This window comes from Geotrypetes seraphini, chromosome 1 (genome assembly GCF_902459505.1).
Source record: "Geotrypetes seraphini chromosome 1, aGeoSer1.1, whole genome shotgun sequence".
In the NCBI taxonomy this organism is placed as follows: domain Eukaryota; kingdom Metazoa; phylum Chordata; class Amphibia; order Gymnophiona; family Dermophiidae; genus Geotrypetes; species Geotrypetes seraphini.
The window spans coordinates 227,226,633-227,247,299 of record NC_047084.1 but is presented as its reverse complement, the minus strand read 5'-3'; the positions used below and the strand labels follow the sequence as shown (position 1 = coordinate 227,247,299).

The 20,667-nt window shown below is 43.3% G+C and overlaps 1 protein-coding gene across 4 annotated transcripts in view; it reads left to right on the top strand.

Moving 5' to 3' along the window:
* The window catches only part of TBC1D1 (TBC1 domain family member 1), a 322,295-nt gene that overhangs the window by 244,139 nt on the left and 57,489 nt on the right, over positions 1 to 20,667 (top strand). For 3 of the 4 annotated variants that reach the window (XM_033947569.1, XM_033947546.1, XM_033947552.1), the window contains 2 exons: positions 1,473 to 1,717; positions 13,193 to 13,352. In XM_033947569.1, coding sequence (XP_033803460.1) covers positions 1,473 to 1,717; positions 13,193 to 13,352 — 405 coding nt within the window. The remainder of the gene's footprint in view (positions 1 to 1,472; positions 1,718 to 13,192; positions 13,353 to 20,667) is intronic. The other variant, XM_033947560.1, reaches the window with a different exon arrangement.

The window sequence follows — 20,667 nt, the reverse complement described above, 5'->3', positions numbered from 1 at the left end:
TCTTTGCATAGCATAGCTTTAAAGAATGGTGTCTTTGAGCACCCTAGCACCATCTTAGAAGGTGTGGGCAGCAAGACAGTTCATCATACTCTGATGCAGCGACATGCGAAACAGCTACCATGTCGGGAGTACGCTGAAGTGTTTTGACAATATCCACCAGTGCTGAGAATAGATGAAGCAGAAGAAATAATAATTGCTACTTCAGATAAATGAATTATATTTTCAGTTTTTTCACAATGTTTCAACCTTGTCAGCATTTTTGTTGTACTGCAGATGAAAGTTCACAGTGACCTTACAACTTGAATTATTTAGATTAAAATGGAGGGGTTTTTGAGGTCCTGTGATATTTTAATGGGGATTAGAGAGGTGATTTGCCTTTGTGGCTATTATCACTTCATGCCTCTTGAGGTCTCTTTAAATGGAGAAAAAAAAAATTTTTTTGTGTGTGTGTGAGGTCAGTCACTTTCATTTTTGATTAGATAGTTTGTTAAAAACAGATTACTAACAACTATAGATGGGGGGCGGTTTCCTTTTGTGCATCGCAAGGAGCTCATTAGAATACTAATAAGCTCCTTGGATGCATTTGTACAGGGTTCTCGGTGGCTGCTACAACAACCAATAGCAGCCACAGAGAACCCTTGTGAACATTGGGAGGTGGGTTTCCCTGCCAGTAAAGACTACTTTAACAAGTCTTACTGGCATAGAAACCTTTTGTGCATCAGGGCCTGAGTTTTTTCAGCAGTCCAATCATGGTACATGGGCTTGCCCTGCCACTGGGGCTTGTGCGTATCTGAGAAGCTAAAAGCTATGCCGTCAATAGTTTCACTACCAAGGCGGACAGGTTTTAGTAAAGATGTCAGATGAATGATGCAGTAGCAGATGGGCAGTGCTGAAGGCGGAGGATTGCGTTTAAAGCGACAACATTAGATTTATACTGCGCAGAAGAAAGGCCCAGCAATTTACTCTGTATTCCACCACAAAAACTTGAAGTTGCTAAGACTCAATTAAGAGTTGATAGCACCTTACAAGCTAGCAAGTCAATAGATCTGGTTTGCCTTGTTTGAGATCCCCTATATAGCCTGCTAACCCTAGTGTGTCTTTGTTGACCATTGGGTGTCGCTGTTGATTTTCATATAATAGTCATGGCAGAGAGGGACATGTGTTTTTAACCACTATCGATTACTGAAGCAGAAGTAGTTTTTACAATGTCTTTTATCAGAGCTATAGCAATAACCTATATGAAATTGTTAATTTTTATCAAAAAAAATATATAATCCTACAGGGCCAAGGGCAAGTTGATTTTACACTGTTTACTCAGCAATGCTAGTCTTAAAAGTTGACATAAAAAGATAAGACAGCTTCAAAAGGCTTCTTTTTTTTTTTGTTTGTTTGGACTGCCTAGATAGTAGAGTTTAAAATAAAACCCTCACAAAAAACAGTGTTTGAAATGCAAACCTCATTTGTTTTCTTAGGCCGCACCTTTCCAACACACCCTTACTTCTCCGCACAACTGGGAGCAGGACAGCTGTCACTCTACAACATTCTGAAGGCCTACTCCCTTCTGGATCCTGAAGTAGGTTACTGCCAGGGCCTGAGTTTCGTGGCAGGAGTCCTATTGCTTCACATGAGTGAGGAGGATGCATTTAAAATGTTAAAGTTTCTTATGTACGACATGGGTCTGAGGAAGCAGTATCGACCCGACATGATTATTTTGCAGGTATAGTATTGATACTTGACCAATGTAGCTGAAGTGGCAAAATAAATTAGAAACTGTAGCAGCTAAATTACTGCATTGTGAACAGAGATCTCAAAATGCTTTCTAAGCTGGTAATTCAGAAATGCATTTTCAAGTATTTCTAAACTGACTTGGCCATTTATGGGTCAATAACACTACTAAATTGATAAAATTTTAAAGAACACAAAGCACACTGTACGCAGAGAAAATGTTAATTATCATTTGTATTTGGGGTTTTTTTCAGAGGTCAAGGCAGATGACTTTAAAATACGCAATGTCACCTCAGTAACAACTATACAAAAATAGACAAATATATCCCCTCCCATTTTACTAAACCGCGATAGCAGTTTTTAGCGCAGGGAGCTATGATGAATGCCCCTCACAGCTCCTGACACTCATAGGCTCCCTGCACTAAAAACCACTATCGCGGTTTAGTAAAAGGGAGCCATAGTGCAAAATATAGATAGCAGATATCAATTCTCAAAACGGACACATTTTGATCACTAAATTGAAAATAAAATCATTTTTCCTACCTTTAGAAACATAGAAACATAGAAATAGACGGCAGATAAGGGCCCACGGCCCATCTAGTCTGCCCACCCTAATGTCCCTCCCCTACCTTTGCCCTGTGAATAGATCCCATGTGCCGATCCCATTTGGCCTTAAAATCAGGCACGCTGCTGGCCTCAATCACCTGTAGTGGAAGACTATTCCAGCGATCAACCACTCTTTCAGTGAAAAAGAATTTCCTGGTGTCACCTCGTAGTTTCCCTCCCCTGATTTTCGACGGATGCCCTCTTGTTGTCATGGGACCCTTGAAAAAGAAGATATCTTCCTCCGCCTCGATGCAGCCCGTAAGATACTTGAACGTCTCGATCATGTCTCCCCTCTCTCTGCGCTCCTCGAGCGAGTATAGCTGTAATTTGTCAAGCCGTTCTTCGTATGGAAGATCCTTGAGTCCCGAGACCATCCGGGTGGCCATTCTTTGCACTGACTCCAGTCTCAGCACATCCTTGCGATAATGCGGCCTCCAGAATTGCACACAGTATTCCAGGTGGGGCCTCATCATGGATCTATACAAAGGTATAATGACTTCCGCCTTACGACTGACGAAACCCCTTCGTATGCAGCCCATGATTTGTCTTGCCTTGGACGAAGCCTGCTCCACTTGATTGGCAGACTTCATGTCCTCACTGACGATTACCCCCAAGTCTCGTTCTGCTACCGTTTTTGCTAGGATCTCGCCATTAAGGGTATAAGACTTGCATGGATTTTGGCTGCCCAGGTGCATAACTTTGCATTTTTTGGCATTGAAGTTGAGTTGCCATGTCCTAGACCATCGCTCCAGTAGGAGTAGGTCGTGCATCATGTTGTCGGGCATTGAATCTTCGTCTGTTGTGCATTTGCCCACTACATTACTCAGTTTGGCATCATCGGCGAATAATGTTATTTTACCTCGAAGCCCTTCTGCCAAGTCTCTTATAAAGATGTTGAATAGGATTGGGCCCAAGACTGAGCCCTGTGGTACTCCACTAATCACCTCTATCATTTCGGAAGGGGTGCCGTTCACCACCACCCTTTGGAGCCTACCTCCAAGCCAGCTCCCAACCCATTTCGTCAATGTGTCACCTAATCCTATAGAACTCATCTTGCTCAGCAACCTAAACTTACTTGCTCCACTTCATCACTTCATCATGCTTCTATTCTTTTCTCTCCTCTCTTCTACCTTCCAAAGTATTTAGATCAATGCTGTCTTGTTAAAATGTTTATTTTATTTTTATTTTTCCTCTAACTCTACTTTTCACTTCTCTATTACCCTCCAGGTACTTTAGTTAGATTGTGAGCCTTCGGGACAGTAAGGGAATTTTTCAAGTACCTTTCTTATTTCTAATCTTAATGTATATTTTCTGTAAACCGCTTAGAACCTAACGGATGTAGCGGTATATAAGAAATAAATTACAAATTACAACCTGCGGTGTGGTACGCTATCGAATGCTTTGCTAAAGTCCAGGTACACGATGTCCAGGGACTCCCCAATATCCAGCTTCCCCGTCACCCAGTCAAAGAAGCTGATCAGGTTGGATTGGCATGATCTCCCCTTAGTAAATCCATGTTGTCAGGGATCCTGTAGATTCTCCTCATCCAGGATCTTATCCAATTGGTGTTTGATTAGAGTTTCCATTAGTTTGCTCACTATCGGTTTGCTTTTGGGAGGCAGAGAAAAATAAACCCAAAAGGCAATTTTTCTTCCATACTTCTTAGTTTATTAACTCTACCACCTCCTCAACCTCTCTCTTGGCATCTTTCAGTGGGGAGAGCCAGCTAAAAACCCACTCCAGTTCTATTACATGAACACAGAAATGGATCCCAGCCAGGTTAAATAATGAGTTAGAAATAGTAAATACAGCAGGTATAGTGGCCAGTTGCACATTTAAGTAATAGCATATCACCTATACCTGATGGTATGTAGCTCAGAGTTATAAAGGAACTCAAATATAATGTTAATGCTTAATTGATTAATTTGTGGAATATTATTTTGTAATTCTAGACAAATAGCTCTAGTTTCTTTTTATATAATCTGTCCTTGAACTACATAGCTGTAGGCAGAATATATAAATCAGTGTAACAAAACATAACAAATTGAAGATGTGCTCCTAGTAATCTGTAACTAATTATTAGATCTGCTTCTGGAGGATAGACAATGTAATAGCAGCGGCAAAGAGAGGAGGAGTGAGAGGAGACAAGCCAGGGGAGTCGGAGAGAGGAGACAGGGGCCGGAGACCAGCTTCAGAAGCGGCGAGGAGCGGGTAGCGGCGAGAGGAGGCTCCGCCCACCCCCACCGCGTCAGCGCAGCGTCATCGCCCAGACTCCCCCTTGAAGGAGGGGAGCCGCGGCACGAAAGCAACCAGAGCCGCGTGATAGCAGCGGCGAAGAGAGGAGGAGTGAGAGGAGACAAGCCAGGGGAGCCGGAGAGAGGAGACGGGGGCCGGAGACCAGCTTCAGAAGCGGCGAGGAGCGGGTAGCGGCGAGAGGAGGCTCCGCCCACCCCCACCGCATCAGCGCAGCGTCATCGCCCAGACTCCCCCTTGAAGGAGGGGAGCCGCGGCGCGAAGGCAACCAGAGCCGCGTGATAGCAGCGGCGAAGAGAGGAGGAGTGAGAGGAGACAAGCCAGAGGAGCCGGAGAGAGGAGACAGGGGCCGGAGACCAGCTTCAGAAGCGGCGAGGAGCGGGTAGCGGCGAGAGGAGGCTCCGCCCACCCCCACCGTGTCAGCGCAGCGTCATCGCCCAGACTCCCCCTTGAAGGAGGGAAGCCAACGGCGCACAGCCGTTCAGCGCGCGACGAAGGCGAGCGGAAAAGGCGCTCGCCTTAGCAAGAGCGCCTTTGCGAAGGGCTTTAAGAAGGGCAGGCCGGGTCACTATATTCAAGGACTCCAAGAAAGGAAGACAGCAAGGTAAGGAAGTATACACACAAGCAAAAGGGAAGCAAACCCAGAAAAGAAGGAAGGAGTAGGCCCAGGAAGGACCACACATCAAAGGAACAATAGCAAGGGCAGAAGACAGGGTAGAAGCAGGCCAAGAAGATAGCGCACACACATACACAGAGACAGCAGTAACAAGCTCAGCAGGACAAGAAAAGGCGAACTCAAGAGAGAACACAAGCTAAAGGAAAAGGCAGCCACTGAGGGTAAACAAGGGGCAAATAGCACAAGCGCATAAGTAAAAGGAAGCGAAAGACGAAGAAGGTAAGGAAGAGCCAGGCACAGGAGTGAACACACTAGCAAAGAGCAACAGGACGCCTAGAGAGCGGACAAATATGGAAGCGGAAGGAACCCAAAGGATGAGCTTCCCAGTGTACTGCACGGACTGCCACATGTATGACTACCTCTCCTCCGGGCAGCAGTCATATGTGTGCAGACGATGTCAGGAAATGGAGAGCTTGAAGAGAGAAGTCAGTCGACTGAAGCTCAGGAGCTGGAGGGACTCTACATCTCCGAAGCCCCCTTCCAGACAGCCGAAGACCCCATGCGAGAGAGGTACATCGAGGAACAGGTCAGGGAGCTCGAGAGGTTCATCGAGGATGCCTACAGGAGAGTGGAAGAACAGGAGCACAGAAATGAGGAAGACACACAGAGCAGAGGACAAGAAACATCTGACACCAAGGTAGAGGATACCCACGGAGGAACCTTGCTGGAAGAAATGAAGAACACCAAGGACACAGACCTGCGACCGACACGGAGGCTGAAAGAAGGGAAATCTGCAATCCTGGTGGGAGACTCAATCCTGAGGCACGTTGACAGTCACATAGCAGGAGGGAGAGAGGATCGGCTAGTGACCTGTCTCCCAGGAGCGAGAACAAAGGACATCGTTGACAAGATTGAGAGAATCCTGGAAGGAGCAGAGACGGAAGAGACAGCAGTGATAGTCCACGTCGGGACGAACGATGTCACCAGGAGGGACTACAGCAAGAATGCACTGACTGAACAATTCAAGATCTTAGGAAGGAAACTGAAGATGAGGACCCAGAGGATAGCCTTCTCAGAGATCCTGCCAGTACCGAGGGCAGAAACGAAGAGGCAGACGGAGCTACAATCAATTAACGCATGGATGAGAAGATGGTGTGAGGAAGAGGGATTTCTTTTCGTGAGGAACTGGACAACGTTCTGGGGAAAGAACAAGCTTTTCAAGAAGGATGGTCTACACCTGAGCAAGGCGGGAACTAGACAACTAGCAAATAACGTCAGAAGAGCGATAGAGCAAGCTTTAAACTAAGGAGAAGGGGAAAGCCGACAGTCGACCTGGTATCGACGGTTCGGGAAACAGTATCCAGTGAGGGTACTGAGGAGAAAGATTACGGGGAAGACACAAGTGGCAAGCAACAGACTATGAACAAACAAGGGAGTCAGATGAAGCGAGAGGGGGAAAGGATGAGCATGCTGAAAGGGGAAGTCAAAATGGGACTGGATGATGAGAAGGAACAGGAGGAGGACAATAGGAACACGCCACAAGGGGAAGGCAATAGGAATCTACCACAAAGAGAGGACAAAAGAGACAATACTCAGGAGTTGGCAGGGCAGGAAGGGGACAGAATGAAGAATGGAATGCAAGGGAAAATAGAAAGGAAGGGAAAATGCCAGGAGTTGAACTGCATGTATACTAATGCAAGGAGCCTAAAGAACAAAATTGGGGAACTAGAAGTCATGGCCAATAATGAGAGACTAGACATCATAGGAATCACGGAAACATGGTGGAACGAGGAAAACAAATGGGACATAGTACTGCCAGGATACAAACTCTACCGAAAAGACAGGACTTACCAGAAAGGGGGAGGAATAACACTATACATAAGGGATACCATTCACTCAACCAATGTGGACACAGCAGCGACAAATGCCCAACTAGAGTCATTGTGGATCAAAGTACCAGGAAGCAACGGATCCGAGATAAAGATGGGACTGTTCTACCATCCACCTGGGCAAACTGAAGCTGAGGATACAGAAATGGTAGCCGAGCAGAGAAGGGAATGCAAGAACCCAAACACCATAGTTATGGGAGATTTCAACTATCCTGGTATAGACTGGTGTCTTGGAATTTCAAAATGTGCAAGGGAAACGGAGTTCCTGGAGGCAGTCCAGGACTGCTTCATGGAACAACTTGTCGAGGCACCAACGAGAGGATCAGCGATTCTGGATCTGATCCTCAATTGGCTGAAAGGACCCGCAAAGGATGTGGAGGTCATGGGACCACTAGGAACCAGTGACCACAACATGATTCAGTTCAAAGTGCAAGTAGGACTACCTATGGGAAAGAGAACCAAGGCAACAACATTTAACTTCAAAAAAGGGAACTATGATGCCATGAGACAAATGGTGAGAAAGAAGCTCAGAAACAGCTCCAAGGAAACTCGGACTGTGGAGCAAGCCTGGTCCCTATTCAAGGACACAGTAAACAAGGCGCAAAACCTATATATACCAAGATTTAGGAAAGGTTCCAAGAAGAATCAGACGAGGGACCCTGCATGGATAACCAGTGAAGTAAAGAAGGTGATAGGAGACAAGAAAATATCATTTCGGAAGTGGAAAAAAGATAAAACTGAAGGAAACTGGAGAGAGCACAGGAAGCATCAAAAAGAATGTCACCGAATAGTCAGGAAAGCCAAGAAAGAGTATGAGGAGAGACTGGCCAAGGAAGCAAGAAATTTCAAACCATTTTTCCGATATGTGAAAGGGAAACAGCCAGCAAAGGAGGAGGTGGGGCCCCTGGATGAGGGTGACCGGAAGGGAGTGGTGAAAGAGGAAAAAGAAGTGGCTGGTAGGCTAAACAAGTTCTTCTCGTCGGTCTTTACAATAGAGGACGCATCCAGTGTGCCAGAACCGGAAAAAATCTTCAGGGGAGATCAAGAGGGGAAATTATCATGCATGGAGGTAAGCCTCGAAGATGTTCTCAGGCAGATAGATAGATTAAGAACGGACAAAGCTCCGGGCCCAGACGGGATCCACCCGAGAATACTGAAAGAGCTCAGAGATGAAACAGCAGAGCTACTGCAGCATATTTGCAACCTGTCCTTGAGAACAGGGGTAATACCGGAGGACTGGAAGATAGCGAATGTTACACCGATCTTCAAAAAAGGATCGAGAGGCGACCCGGGAAACTACAGACCTGTGAGCTTAACCTCTGTTCCGGGGAAGATGGCTGAATCACTGATCAGGGAAGGTATCAATGAGCATATAGAAAAAAATAATCTGATGAGATCGAGCCAGCATGGTTTCTGTAAAGGCCGATCATGCCAGACAAATCTACTGCATTTCTTTGAGGGGATAAGTAAGCAATTGGACCAAGGTGACCCAGTAGACATTATATATCTAGATTTCCAAAAAGCCTTCGACAAGGTGCCCCATGAGCGTTTACTGAAGAAACTGTGGAGTCACGGGGTGGAAGGGGACGTGCACAGATGGATCAAAAATTGGCTGGCGGACAGGAAACAAAGGGTAGGAGTAAAGGGGCACTACTCTGACTGGATAGGGGTCACAAGTGGTGTTCCGCAAGGGTCAGTGCTGGGACCACTGCTGTTCAATATATTTATTAATGATCTAGAAACGGGGACAAAGTGCGAAGTTATCAAGTTCGCGGATGACACAAAACTCTCCAGCAGGGTCAGAACTGTTGAGGAATGCAAAGAACTGCAGAGCGACCTGAACAAACTGAGTGAGTGGGCAAAAAAATGGCAGATGAGCTTCAATGTGGAGAAATGTAAGGTCTTGCACATAGGGAAGGGGAACTCCATGTACAGCTACGCGATGGGAGGGAGGGTACTCGGGGAAGGCAGCCAAGAAAAAGATCTGGGGGTATTGGTGGATAACACAATGAAGCCGGTGGCACAATGTGCAGCAGCCTCAAAAAAAGCGAACAGAATGTTGGGCATTATCAAGAAAGGTATCACTACCAGAACGAAGGAAGTTATCCTACCACTGTATCGAGCAATGGTGCGCCCACATCTGGAATACTGCATCCAATACTGGTCGCCATACCTCAAGAAGGACATGGCAATACTCGAGAGGGTCCAGAGGAGGGCAACGAGGATGATAAAGGGTATGGAGAACCTTTCATATGCCGAACGGTTAGACAGGCTGGGGCTCTTTACCCTGGAGAAGCGGAGACTGAGAGGGGACATGATAGAGACTTATAAAATAGAGAAGGTGGAGAGGGACAGATTCTTTAGACTAGCAGGGACAACTAAAACAAGAGGTCATTCAGAAAAACTGAGAGGAGACAGATTCATAACGAATGCAAGGAAGTCCTTCTTCACTCAGAGGGTGGTGGACACCTGGAACGCGCTTCCCGGAGAGGTGATAAGACAGAGTACAATTCTGGGGTTCAAAAAGGGACTGGATGACTTCCTGGAAGCGAAGGGGATTACAGGGTACAGATAGAGGTACCTTACAGGACATTGAGCGAATAGGGTATGGATATTTTAGGTTAGGTAGGGAACACTTTCAGGTCATAGACCTGGGGGGCCGCCGCGGGAGCGGACTGCCGGGCACGATGGACCCCTGGTCTGACCCGGCAGAGGCAATTCTTATGTTCTTAATACCAGTTTTTTAAAAGGACTCCATGAGTGACCCAGGTGACCACAGACCAGTGAGCCTTATATCGATGCTAGATGAAATGGTGAAAACTGTTATAAAGAACAAAATGACTGGTTGGTATGAACAGATAATGGCTTAATTGGGAACAGATAGCAAAGATTTGGAAAAGGGAGGGTATGTTTAAAAAAAAAAAGCTAGTGTTAGACTTGCTGGAGCCCAGGACAGAGATTTAGGAAGGGGCCTCTAAGCCACTGGCAGACAGTCTCCTTCAGCCACAAGTAAGTTTGGGGCTTCCAGTGACCTGTGTGCCCTAGGCAGTCGACCAAGTAGTACCCATCTAACTCTAACCATGTGCCTAATTAATATATTAGAATTCTTTGAAGGTGTCAGTAGGTTTGTGGATAAAAGTAATTTGGTTGATGTAGAGAGAGTATTTTGGTCTTCTGAAGGCAACCAATCAGGCTTTCGATCCGGGTTCAGCACGGAAACGGTTATTGCCTCATTACTGGACTCCCTCCTGAGCCTATTCAGCCAAGGCTCCAATGCACTAATCCTTCAACTAGACTTAAGCAGCGCCTTTGACTTAGTCGATCACACCATCCTAATTGACTGCTTGGAGACTATTGGTCTCTCAGGCAAAGTACTAAAATGGTTCCGAGGCTTCTTGACTAAACAAACGTACCGAGTCTATAGCGACAATATCCAATCCTCCAGCTGGGTTAACCCATGCGGTGTCCCACAGGGTTCCCCCCTATCCCCCACTCTATTCAACATTTACCTCGCCCCACTGGCAAATCTATTGCAAAAATCAAATTCTACATCTACGCCGACGATATCATCATACTCCTGCCTCTAACAAGCCTGAACCCAGAGACGAAGGTTCATCTAGCACTAATTCTAAAACAAATCGAAACATGGATGACAGAGTTCAAACTGAAGCTCAACCCCGAAAAAACCAAATTCTTCCTGGCTAGCCCAAATGACAAAATCAAAGATACTACAATAACCCTCAAGGACAGAACTTCCCTATTGTCGATACCATAAAAATCCTAGGAGTGACACTGGACCGCTATCTCACCCTAGATAAGCATTCAGAGCTTTTAATCAGAAAGGGCTTCTCGACACTATGGGAACTTAGAACCATCAGAAAATACTTCGACTCAACATCATTCCGCTTACTGGTGCAATCCTCCATCCTAAACCTACTTGACTATTGCAATATTATTTATCTGGGGTCGCTCAAGAAAACCATTCAAAAACTCCGAATCATACAAAACTCAGCTGTGCGACTGATTTTCGGCCTAAAGAAATGGGACCACATAACCCCCTACTACCAAAAACTCCACTGGTTTCCCCTGGAGGCAAGAGTATTGTTCAAATTTGCTTGTCTCTGTTTCAAATCCACTCTCGGTTTGGCCCTTCTGTACCTGGTCTCCCACTTCAAACTAGACTGCTCCACCAGGCCTACATGCAGAATACGCATGTTCAGCCACCCTACAATAAAAACCTGCCGATACAAAAGATTCCTTGACAGAACGCTGGCCTTCCAAGCAAGCCTACAGAATGACTGGTTAAGCAGCACCATCATGCACTCCTCATCCTACCTCAACTTCAGAAAACTAATCAAAACCAATCTGTTCAACCGATTCTTGACCAGGAATGCCTAAAGTCTTCACTGCTTTCCCACACTGTATGACCTACCCTTCTTTGTAAATCTCCTCGACCTACTTCCTTTTGACCAAAATCTCCCAAATCCTTCACTACTTACCCCACACTGTACGACCTGCTCCCTATTGGCTCACTCTTATTGCAAACCATCCCTACAATGTTACCTTAATCTATACAAACAGTCATGCACTCAAAGCCTTCTTGTTTCTGTTTTTTCGCTGTATGTTCCAGCTCTTCTATTTTGCACTGCACTGAATTGTACTCAAAGACTTCATTGGTTTTTTTTTCGCTGTATGTCCAGCTCTTCTTTATTGTAAACCGCCTTGAACTAACTTGGCTTTGGCGGTATATAAACAATAAATTATTATTATTATTATTTGATGAGATCTCTCATAAGACTCCTCAGAACATTTAAAATGTTGGGTGATAGGAGGCAATATCTTACTATTGATTCTTAACTGATAGAAAGAGTGAGCAAAGAGTACAACTACGAGTTGATTTCCCAATTGAAAGAAGAAAATGGATTGACCCGGGGATATGTGCTAGGACCAGTATATAATTAATCATCTGGGGAAAGAAGCAACATGTGAATTTATCAGATGACAAAATAAATTCTAAGTAGTTAAAATAAACTATGAGGAAATGCAGAAGAACCAGGTTAGATTGGAGACTTGGACACCTAAATATGTGCATAGGGACAAAAAAAAAATCAATACTAACCATAGGAGCACAATGCTGGGTTCCATATTAGGAGTCACTACCCAGGAAATATATCTTGGAGACATTGTGAACAAGACATTCTCATTCAATGTGTGAAAAGCCGTGGTCAAAAAAGCAAGTAAAATGTTGAGTTATTCAGAAAGTAATGGAGAATAAAATGGAGGATATCGTAATGCCCCTGAATAAGTCTGTGGTGCAGCCACACCTGGAGTATTATGTGCTATTGTGGCCACACCAGTTCAAAAGATTTAGAAGGGCTAGAACAGGTACAGAGAAAACCCAAAATGGTAAAGGGAATGGAACATCTCTTATGTAAAGGCTGCACAAGTTAGGGCTGTTTATTGTACAGAAGAAAAATCTTAGAGGGGGATATCATAGATATTTATAAGGTTATGAGTGGGGTGGAACAGGTTAATATGGAACAATTATTCCTTCAAATAGACAAAGGGATTGAGGGGTACAGATAAGAGTAGAGGTAGATTATAGGGATGGGATTAGAGGTAAGTTATAAAATTAATCAGGGATCAATGTTCAGGCACTAGGCCTGATGGGCCGCCGCGGGAGCGGACCGCTGAGCAGGATGGACCTCTGGTCTGACTCAGCGGGGGCAACTTCTTATGTTCTTATGAAGTTAACTGGTAGCAGTTTTAATTGAAGAAAGCCTGATTGTTAAGTGAAAAATACACTATGGAATTTGTTGCAAATGGATGTGGTCAAGGCATATAGCATAAGTGGTTTAAAAGTGGCCAGGCCAAGTGTTCCTAGAAGAACTTGAGCCAACTAGACTGGCTAAAGTTGATGCTTATTCCTGGAAAGAGCAGCAAAACATGGGTTTAATTACTCTTTGGCATCTGACAGATGCTTCTTAGAGGATCTGAACTGGCTTCTGTCAGACAAAAGGATGCTTAGATTGATGGATATTTGGTCTGATCCAACATAGTACATATTTTATGTTCTAATGCCTTCTTATTATTTTTCCCTCAGGTCCAAATGTACCAACTTTCTCGATTGCTTCACGACTATCATCGAGATCTATACGATCACTTGGAAGAATATGAAATTGGCCCCAGCCTCTACGCTGCTCCCTGGTTTCTCACCATGTTTGCCTCGCAGTTTCCCTTGGGATTTGTGGCACGAGTGTTTGGTAATTAATTTAAAGCTCTCCTTAATTGAATGAAATAACTTGGAAGGTGTTACTGTTTCAAAATGTATTATTTGTAGGACTTGATACTTCCTAACCCAGTAATCTGGAGCCAACGTGGACTAACATTGAAAAAAACATATGCTGAAGAATTTCGCTCGTGATAATAAATGAACAATTTCATAAGACAGGGTTTAATGCTGTAGGCTTAACGCATTCCAGGCATCCACTACCCTCTCCGTAAATTAGGAAATTCTACTTTACGGAGAGGGTAGTGGATGCCTGGAATGCGCTCCCGAGAGAGGTGGTGGAGAGTAAAACTGTGACTGAGTTCAAAGAAGCATGGGATGAACATAGAAGATTTAGAATCAGAAAATAATATTAAATATTGAACTAGGCCAGTTACTGGACAGACTTGCACGGTCTGTGTCTGTGTATGGCCGTTTGGTGGAGGATGGGCAGGGGAGGGCTTCAATGGCTGGGAGGGTGTAGATGGGCTGGAGTAAGTCTTAACACAGATTTTGGCAGTTGGAACCCAAGCACAGTACCGGGTAAAGCTTTGGATTCTTGCCCAGAAATAGCTAAGAAGAAAAATTAAAAAAAATAAAATAAAATAAAAAATTTAAATTGAATCAGATTGGGCAGACTGGATGGACCATTCGGGTCTTTATCTGCCGTCATCTACTATGTTACTATGACTCGTATTCAAAAATGAGTCATAGTACACCTCTCCTTGACATTTGGTAATATAGTTATACTTAGAAATGGTCAAAATATTATAAACATGCAATGTTTAGACTTCTTACATAGTAACATAGTAACATAGTAGATGACGGCAGATAAAGACCCGAATGGTCCATCCAGTCTGCCCAACCTGATTCAATTTAAATTTTTTTATTTTATTTTATTTTATTTTATTTTTTATTTTATTTTTTTTTCTTCTTAGCTATTTCTGGGCGAGAATCCAAAGCTTTACCCGGTACTATGCTTGGGTTCCAACTGCCGAAATCTCTGTTAAGACTTACTCCAGCCCATCTACACCCTCCCAGCCATTGAAGCCCTCCCCTGCCCATCCTCCACCAAACGGCCATACACAGACACAGACCGTACAAGTCTGCCCAGTCTCTTTTGCTAACGCAGCTTGACTATTGTAATGCAGTTTTTATTGGGTGCTCTAAAGACCTTAAGAATATTTATTTATTTTGTGGCCCAGCCTCCCAAGGGAGCTCAGAATGGATTACAAATCAGATGCTCGAGCATTTTCCCTATCTGTCCTGGCAGGCTCACAAACTATCTAATGTACCTAGGGCAGTGGAGGATTAAGTGAGTTGCCCAGGGTCACAAGGAAAAAAGAAAACAAAAAAGCTTCAGCCAAGCCCGACAGTTGCCCTGTTGTTGAGAAATCATTTTCAAAAGGCATTTCTATAGGTAAAAGCCTATTTCTTTGGGTAAAACATTGTTTTATAAAACTGCCCTCTATTCACGTAAACTCTAGTAGGCCATTTCAGGGCCAGCCACCACTAAGCAAGGTAACACTTATTCCCCCCTTAACTGTTTCTTTTTCTGAAATTTTTATGTATAAAGTACTGTGGTTGCCTTGTTGGTCCTCTGTAAAGATAATAGAAATAAAATGAAAAGGAAGATAAAGTGATACCGTGTTGTATTGGACTGACATTTTTTGCTGAGCTTTCAAAGGTTCTTCTTTTTAAAGGTTGTCAAAAATGTATTTAGTTAGTCCAGTAAAAAAAAAAGATATCACCTTATGTTTCCTTAGTTTTTTGTTATTTATATTATCCAGAACTTTTCAATAATCCCCACAACCACCAAAAAAAGAAAAGCTTCAGCCTCTAAAACTAAGGCTGACCAAGAAAGAATCCCAAAGAACATAAGTTAATATTTGAGGCATCATGGTTGTTCTTCAGCTTTTAATGCTTTTTGCAGTCTGCATGTCTCTTAAACATAATAATTTACTTTAGCTGATGAAATCTTAGATGGCTGCCCTAGTCCTTACCCCCAGTATTTTCCCACCGTCTCCTCCTCCTGTGCAATTGATTCTGCTTTTTCACTGAAGCAATGGCTTTCTATCAAGGTAAATAAATCCAGCCTGGAAGACGGGTTTGGCACAGACTCTTTCAAGCTCCTTTTCCAGGCAGGATTTTGTTTACTTTGACAAAAAGCTATTGCCTTAGTGGAACAGCAAGAAGAATGCAGAACCCTGGGGGTAGCGACTAGTGGAGCAGGTTGGTTGTTTTTTTTTAAATAATTTGTGTTAATAATACTATCCACTATTGTAACACGTTCAGCTTTTTTTTATTAGTGAGTTATTTTGTTTTGTTAGTGAGACATCCTTGGTTTATATCTCTGGGCATTACTGGAAAAATACAAAATTTGTGCTCATCCCCTCTCAAAGCTGGTGAATGATCTGAAGGGTGTGGGGAAAGCAGAAAAGTCCAGTGCCCCTTTGCTCACCAGCCTAAGCAGCAGAAGAGGGTGGGGGTAGGGGGGTCACTAGGACTAAGGCCCAACCTGTGCTTTGCCCAACACAGCATCAACACCTAGAAAGCTTTGGGGCAGGACTGGAAAATGGTTTGCTTGATCCCCTCCAACAAGAAAAGGTTAACTGCCCCTGCCTACCAAGACCTACCTCCACATAAAATTTGGTAATTTAGAGGATTTTTTCATAGGTAATGGAGTGGCCTAGTGTTTAGAGCAGCTGCCTCCGCACCATGAGACTGTGAGTTTGATTCCTACCGCAGCTCCTTGTGATTCTGAGCAAGTCACTTAACACTTTATTTGTACCTGTCTAAATTATGTAAATTGCTGTGATTGTGTAAAACCACACAGAAAAAGTGGTATCTAATCCCACCCCCTTTATTCTTTTCTGAAATTACCAAAGGGTTAGAAGATAGTGCACTTGGTGATAACAAAGCACATTTTTTTGTGTGACCTGCATGTAGACATACTCAGCGGTTAGAGTTTGGGTGGAGCATTGGCAGAGTTGAGTTTTTATTTACATTTATGAAATATGCACAGACATTTAAACCTTGCGAGCAAGTGCAAATATCCCCAGCTTCAAAGTAGCTGTAATTATTGCCACTGTGTTTTTAGTATTTTCGAATGATGCATAGGCACCTGTATATCTTTATAAAGTAGGATAGAAATGGGCGTCTATTTGCCCTTCACAAATAGATGAGCTGTTATAAAATGAGAGGATAATGTGTTTTTATTAAAACAAACAAAAAAAAAAAAGATTATTTAAGGCAAATGGTTACTTTTTACACTTCAGGAGTTGTAGATACTGGGTTGAAGGAGTGGCAAGATACTCTTTAAGGCTGAAAGTGAGTAAGTATAGAGCAGGGATCTCAAAGTCCCTCCTTGAGGACCGCAATCCAGTCGGGTTTTCAGGATTTCCCCAATGAATATGCATTGAAAGCAGTGCATGCACATAGATCTCATGCATGTTCATTGGGGAAATCCTGAAAACCCGACTGGATTGCGGCCCTCAAGGAGGGACTTTGAGACCCCTGGTATAGAGGACTCACTTGGTGGTACTGGTCTATAGCAGTTTCAGTCTGACTTAAAGAGACATCTGCTTTCTTTACCGAGTTGCTTTAGATTTTAGAATTCTAATAAACTAGGGGCTCTTTTTATGAAGGTGTGCTAAGCGTTTTACCGCATGCACCGGATTAGTGCACGCTAGCCAAAAATCTACCGCCTGCTCAAAAGGAGGTGGTAGTGACTAGCGCGCAGGGCAATTTAGCGCGCACTATTCCGTGCATTAAGGCCTTAACGCACCTTCGTAAAAGGAGCCCTAGGTGAACCATGTCAAAGCTTTTAGCACTTAAAAACTGTATTTATTTATTTACTTATTTAAAACATTTTTAATCTGCCTTTATCCGAGGTGGCTCACAAATTTCCATGCATAATAAAATAAACATTTTAAAAGGAGACATACATCAATTAGAGGAAAATACAAAGTCACAATATTATGTCATCGTGGCCTCAACTGCGTCCAAAATGATTACCAAATAACACCATTCTTTAATTTAGTACACCGTTTTTAAAAAAAAAAAAAAACATAACTCAAAAGATGTTTTATATTCACTTAAAGAAGGCGTGAACAAACAGATGGGTTTTAAGCAACTTCCTGAATTGCAGGAGATTTCTACAATGGCGTAACATTCCGGAAAAGGTATTCCGCATCAATGGTCCAGCTATAGAGAAACAAAAACCAATATGTCCAGGCAGGGGTGTGGGTCTTTTTCTTTTATAAAACTTTCCCCGTAGACTGAATGGAACCAAAAGAACTAAACTAAAACTAAATTTAAGCCTTAAGTTTATATACCGCATCATCTCCACGGAAGTGGAGCTTGACACGGTTTACAAAGCTTAAAAAAATAGGAAGAGAGAGGAGAAACATTTACAAGAGTATATAAACAGAGGGGGTGTAAGCAGGAGAAGAGATGTTGTATGTTAGAGAAAACATATAGCACAAATACTCGGAGCCGTGAAAAAATCAGGATTAATGTGAAACACTTTCACGGGAAAAATAATGAATGATGTCAAATATTATGTGTAGACAGTACTGCTTTAGTCATAGGGAGAAAGTTCAAGCTGAACTCGAGGAAAAGCCTCAGATAGGGACCCTCCCACCGCCACAATGGTGGATAAAGGTGGTTGGGTGATAACCTCACTGGCAAAAACCTCTGTTAACTCCCAGTTATAAATGACTGTAGGCAGGGCTGTCTAAGCTTGATAGAAGAAAAACTTTTCTACTTATCTTTCAATTGACCGGTACACCGACGATGGCCAGCGTTTCACTAACTTGCTGCCTCAGGGTGTAATCAAAGTCCGATCAAAAAACTGAAACCAGAAAAGAATTATATCAATATCTGGAATTGAAGCAAACTTCTCATATATTTACAGAAGCCACTTTGACATACCTTTTAGTAGGACGCTGCTACGTCTCAAGCGATCCAAAGATCGAAAAAGATGGCTACTCCATGACTGTGCCGGGTTATGAACTCCCGGGGAATGACGTCAAACCCCCGGGAGGTGGCTGAGTAATAGAACAGCTGACTGAACAGCTGACTCAAAAGAGCCGCGGTCAAAAATTGCAAAAAACCCCGCTCGATGAAAGCTTGAGTTTTAATTTTAAATTTTGTATTTTGTGTTTTATATCTTTTATTTTAAATCGATGTTTTAAATGATTTAGATGAGGTATGTGATAAAGAGCTGACAACAAAAAAAATAAAAAAATAAAAAAAACATCGATGCGATAATCGAGCTCGGACCAGACTCTCGGAAGCATATCTGTTGTGATCGCGTTTATACCTTCAATAATGCACTCCTGCAGATCATCCATAGTAGTTGTAGTTGAGGTATGTACCCCCAAAGGAAAAAGTCACAAATAGTAATGTCTGGTGATCTTGGGGGCCACTTGAGGAACATCTAGTTATTTTTTCACGTTGCATTGTCTGAAGGATGTAACGTCTGCACCAATTGCAGCTTATAAGGGTGAAAGTGCAAGCGATTGTGTAAGATCTTGCTAACCGTGCTTTTTGGGACTTGTATTTGCTGTCATCTTATTTATAAACATATTCCAATAAGTTTTGATTTTGTAACCATTTAAAATCAAGGAGTGTTTTTGTGGGCACCCTGTATTTTTCCGACAGAACAAAAAAAAAAGTGGAAGATCACTGGACTAACTGTATAGTCCTCAATGGAGACTGCCCCAACTTTGTTGAGTGGGCTAAGAAATTTTCAGCGGCCCCTCATATTGAAGAGAGGAGATAGTGAATGCAGGGGGAGGGGAGAAGAAAAATGGAGGATAAGGGATTAAGATCATGTATTTGATGTACTGCTGCAGGAGTCCTCAACCCCCGGTCCGTGAGAGAACTGCCGGCATCAGAGACTCACTACGCTAGGCATGGCCCAGCATGTCTTTTCCCTTCGCTCCGTGCTGGTCCGATGTTGTCCACACTTTCTGTCGCGCTTAAAAACTTCTAGCCTCAGCAGTGATTTATTAATGTGGGCAGTGGTCTGAAGGGAAAGAAATTGGACCTGGGGTGGTGTGGAGGAAGAGGGAAAGAAATACTTGAAGTGAGAACTGTTGGCAAATAAAGGGAGAAATGGTGGACCTGGGGGAGGAAGGAAGGCAGGCAGGCAGTGGGAGAGATAGGATGGGGGGCAATTGGGAAGAGAAAGGGAGAGAAGTTGGATCTGAGTTGGAAGGGAGGAAGGGAGATGTTAGGCCTGGGCGTGAAAGGGAGAGAGAGATGCAGCATCTCTCTTTATTTTTCTTCCATCTCATTGTTAAGTATCAAGGGGGAGGGAGGGAAGAAGAACAACAGAAAAGAGCAGGAGCAAATGTTGGATCATGGGAAGAGAGGAAGAGAGATGGACCCATGGGAGGGCAGGAGGGAAGAGAGCTGGAGATGCCTAGGGGATGGAGAGAAAGGGAGATAAAGCCTGACCAGTGGAAAGAGGGAGGGGGTTTCTTAAAGTGGTGAGCCTTGTGGATGAGATCAAAAGGGAGATGACTGGTGAGAGAATAGTGAGTATAGTGGTAGAACTGTGGTAATGGGAAGTAGATAGAAGGAAATAGGAGGCTGGGAAAGGAGTGAGATGGGAAATGGGAGAGCTAGGGACTGAGAGAAGATGGAGAATTGAGAGGAAGCTGAAAATTTAAAAAGAAGAAGAGTGAGAGAGGGCAAGATTTGAGTGGATATTAGCAAAAAAGAAAAAGTTAAGAAAGCTGAAAGGGAAAAATCAATACGTTGGAGACAGGCATAAGGAATTAATGGAAGAGGAGAAAAAATGGACTACAGACACTTGAAAGAGAATTGGTAGAAGATAGACAAAAAACAGAGAGAAAAACCGGGACCAAGATGATGGAAAACCAAAATGACCAGACAACAAAAGGTAGAAAAAATAATGTTATTTTCTATTTTGTGATTACAATGTGTCAGATTTGAAATGTGTATCCTGCCAGAGCTGGTTTTAGACAGCAAGTGTGAACTAGGACCTAAAAGAGAGAGGAAAGCCTTTTTTATTTATTTTGTTAAATTATAAAACTGTAAATGTATAAAACTGCCCTACAAACCCCTCCCACCCCCTTTACCGGTCCCTGGAAAAATTTGCTTCTATAAAAGTGGTCCTTGGTGTCAAAAAGTTCGGGACCACTGTACTATACAAATCATTTGCATGCAAACTTCGACTCAAAATAATAATAATAATAATAATAACTTTATTCTTGTATACCGCAATACCATGGAAGTTCAATGCGGTTAACAATAGAAGAGACTGTACATTTACA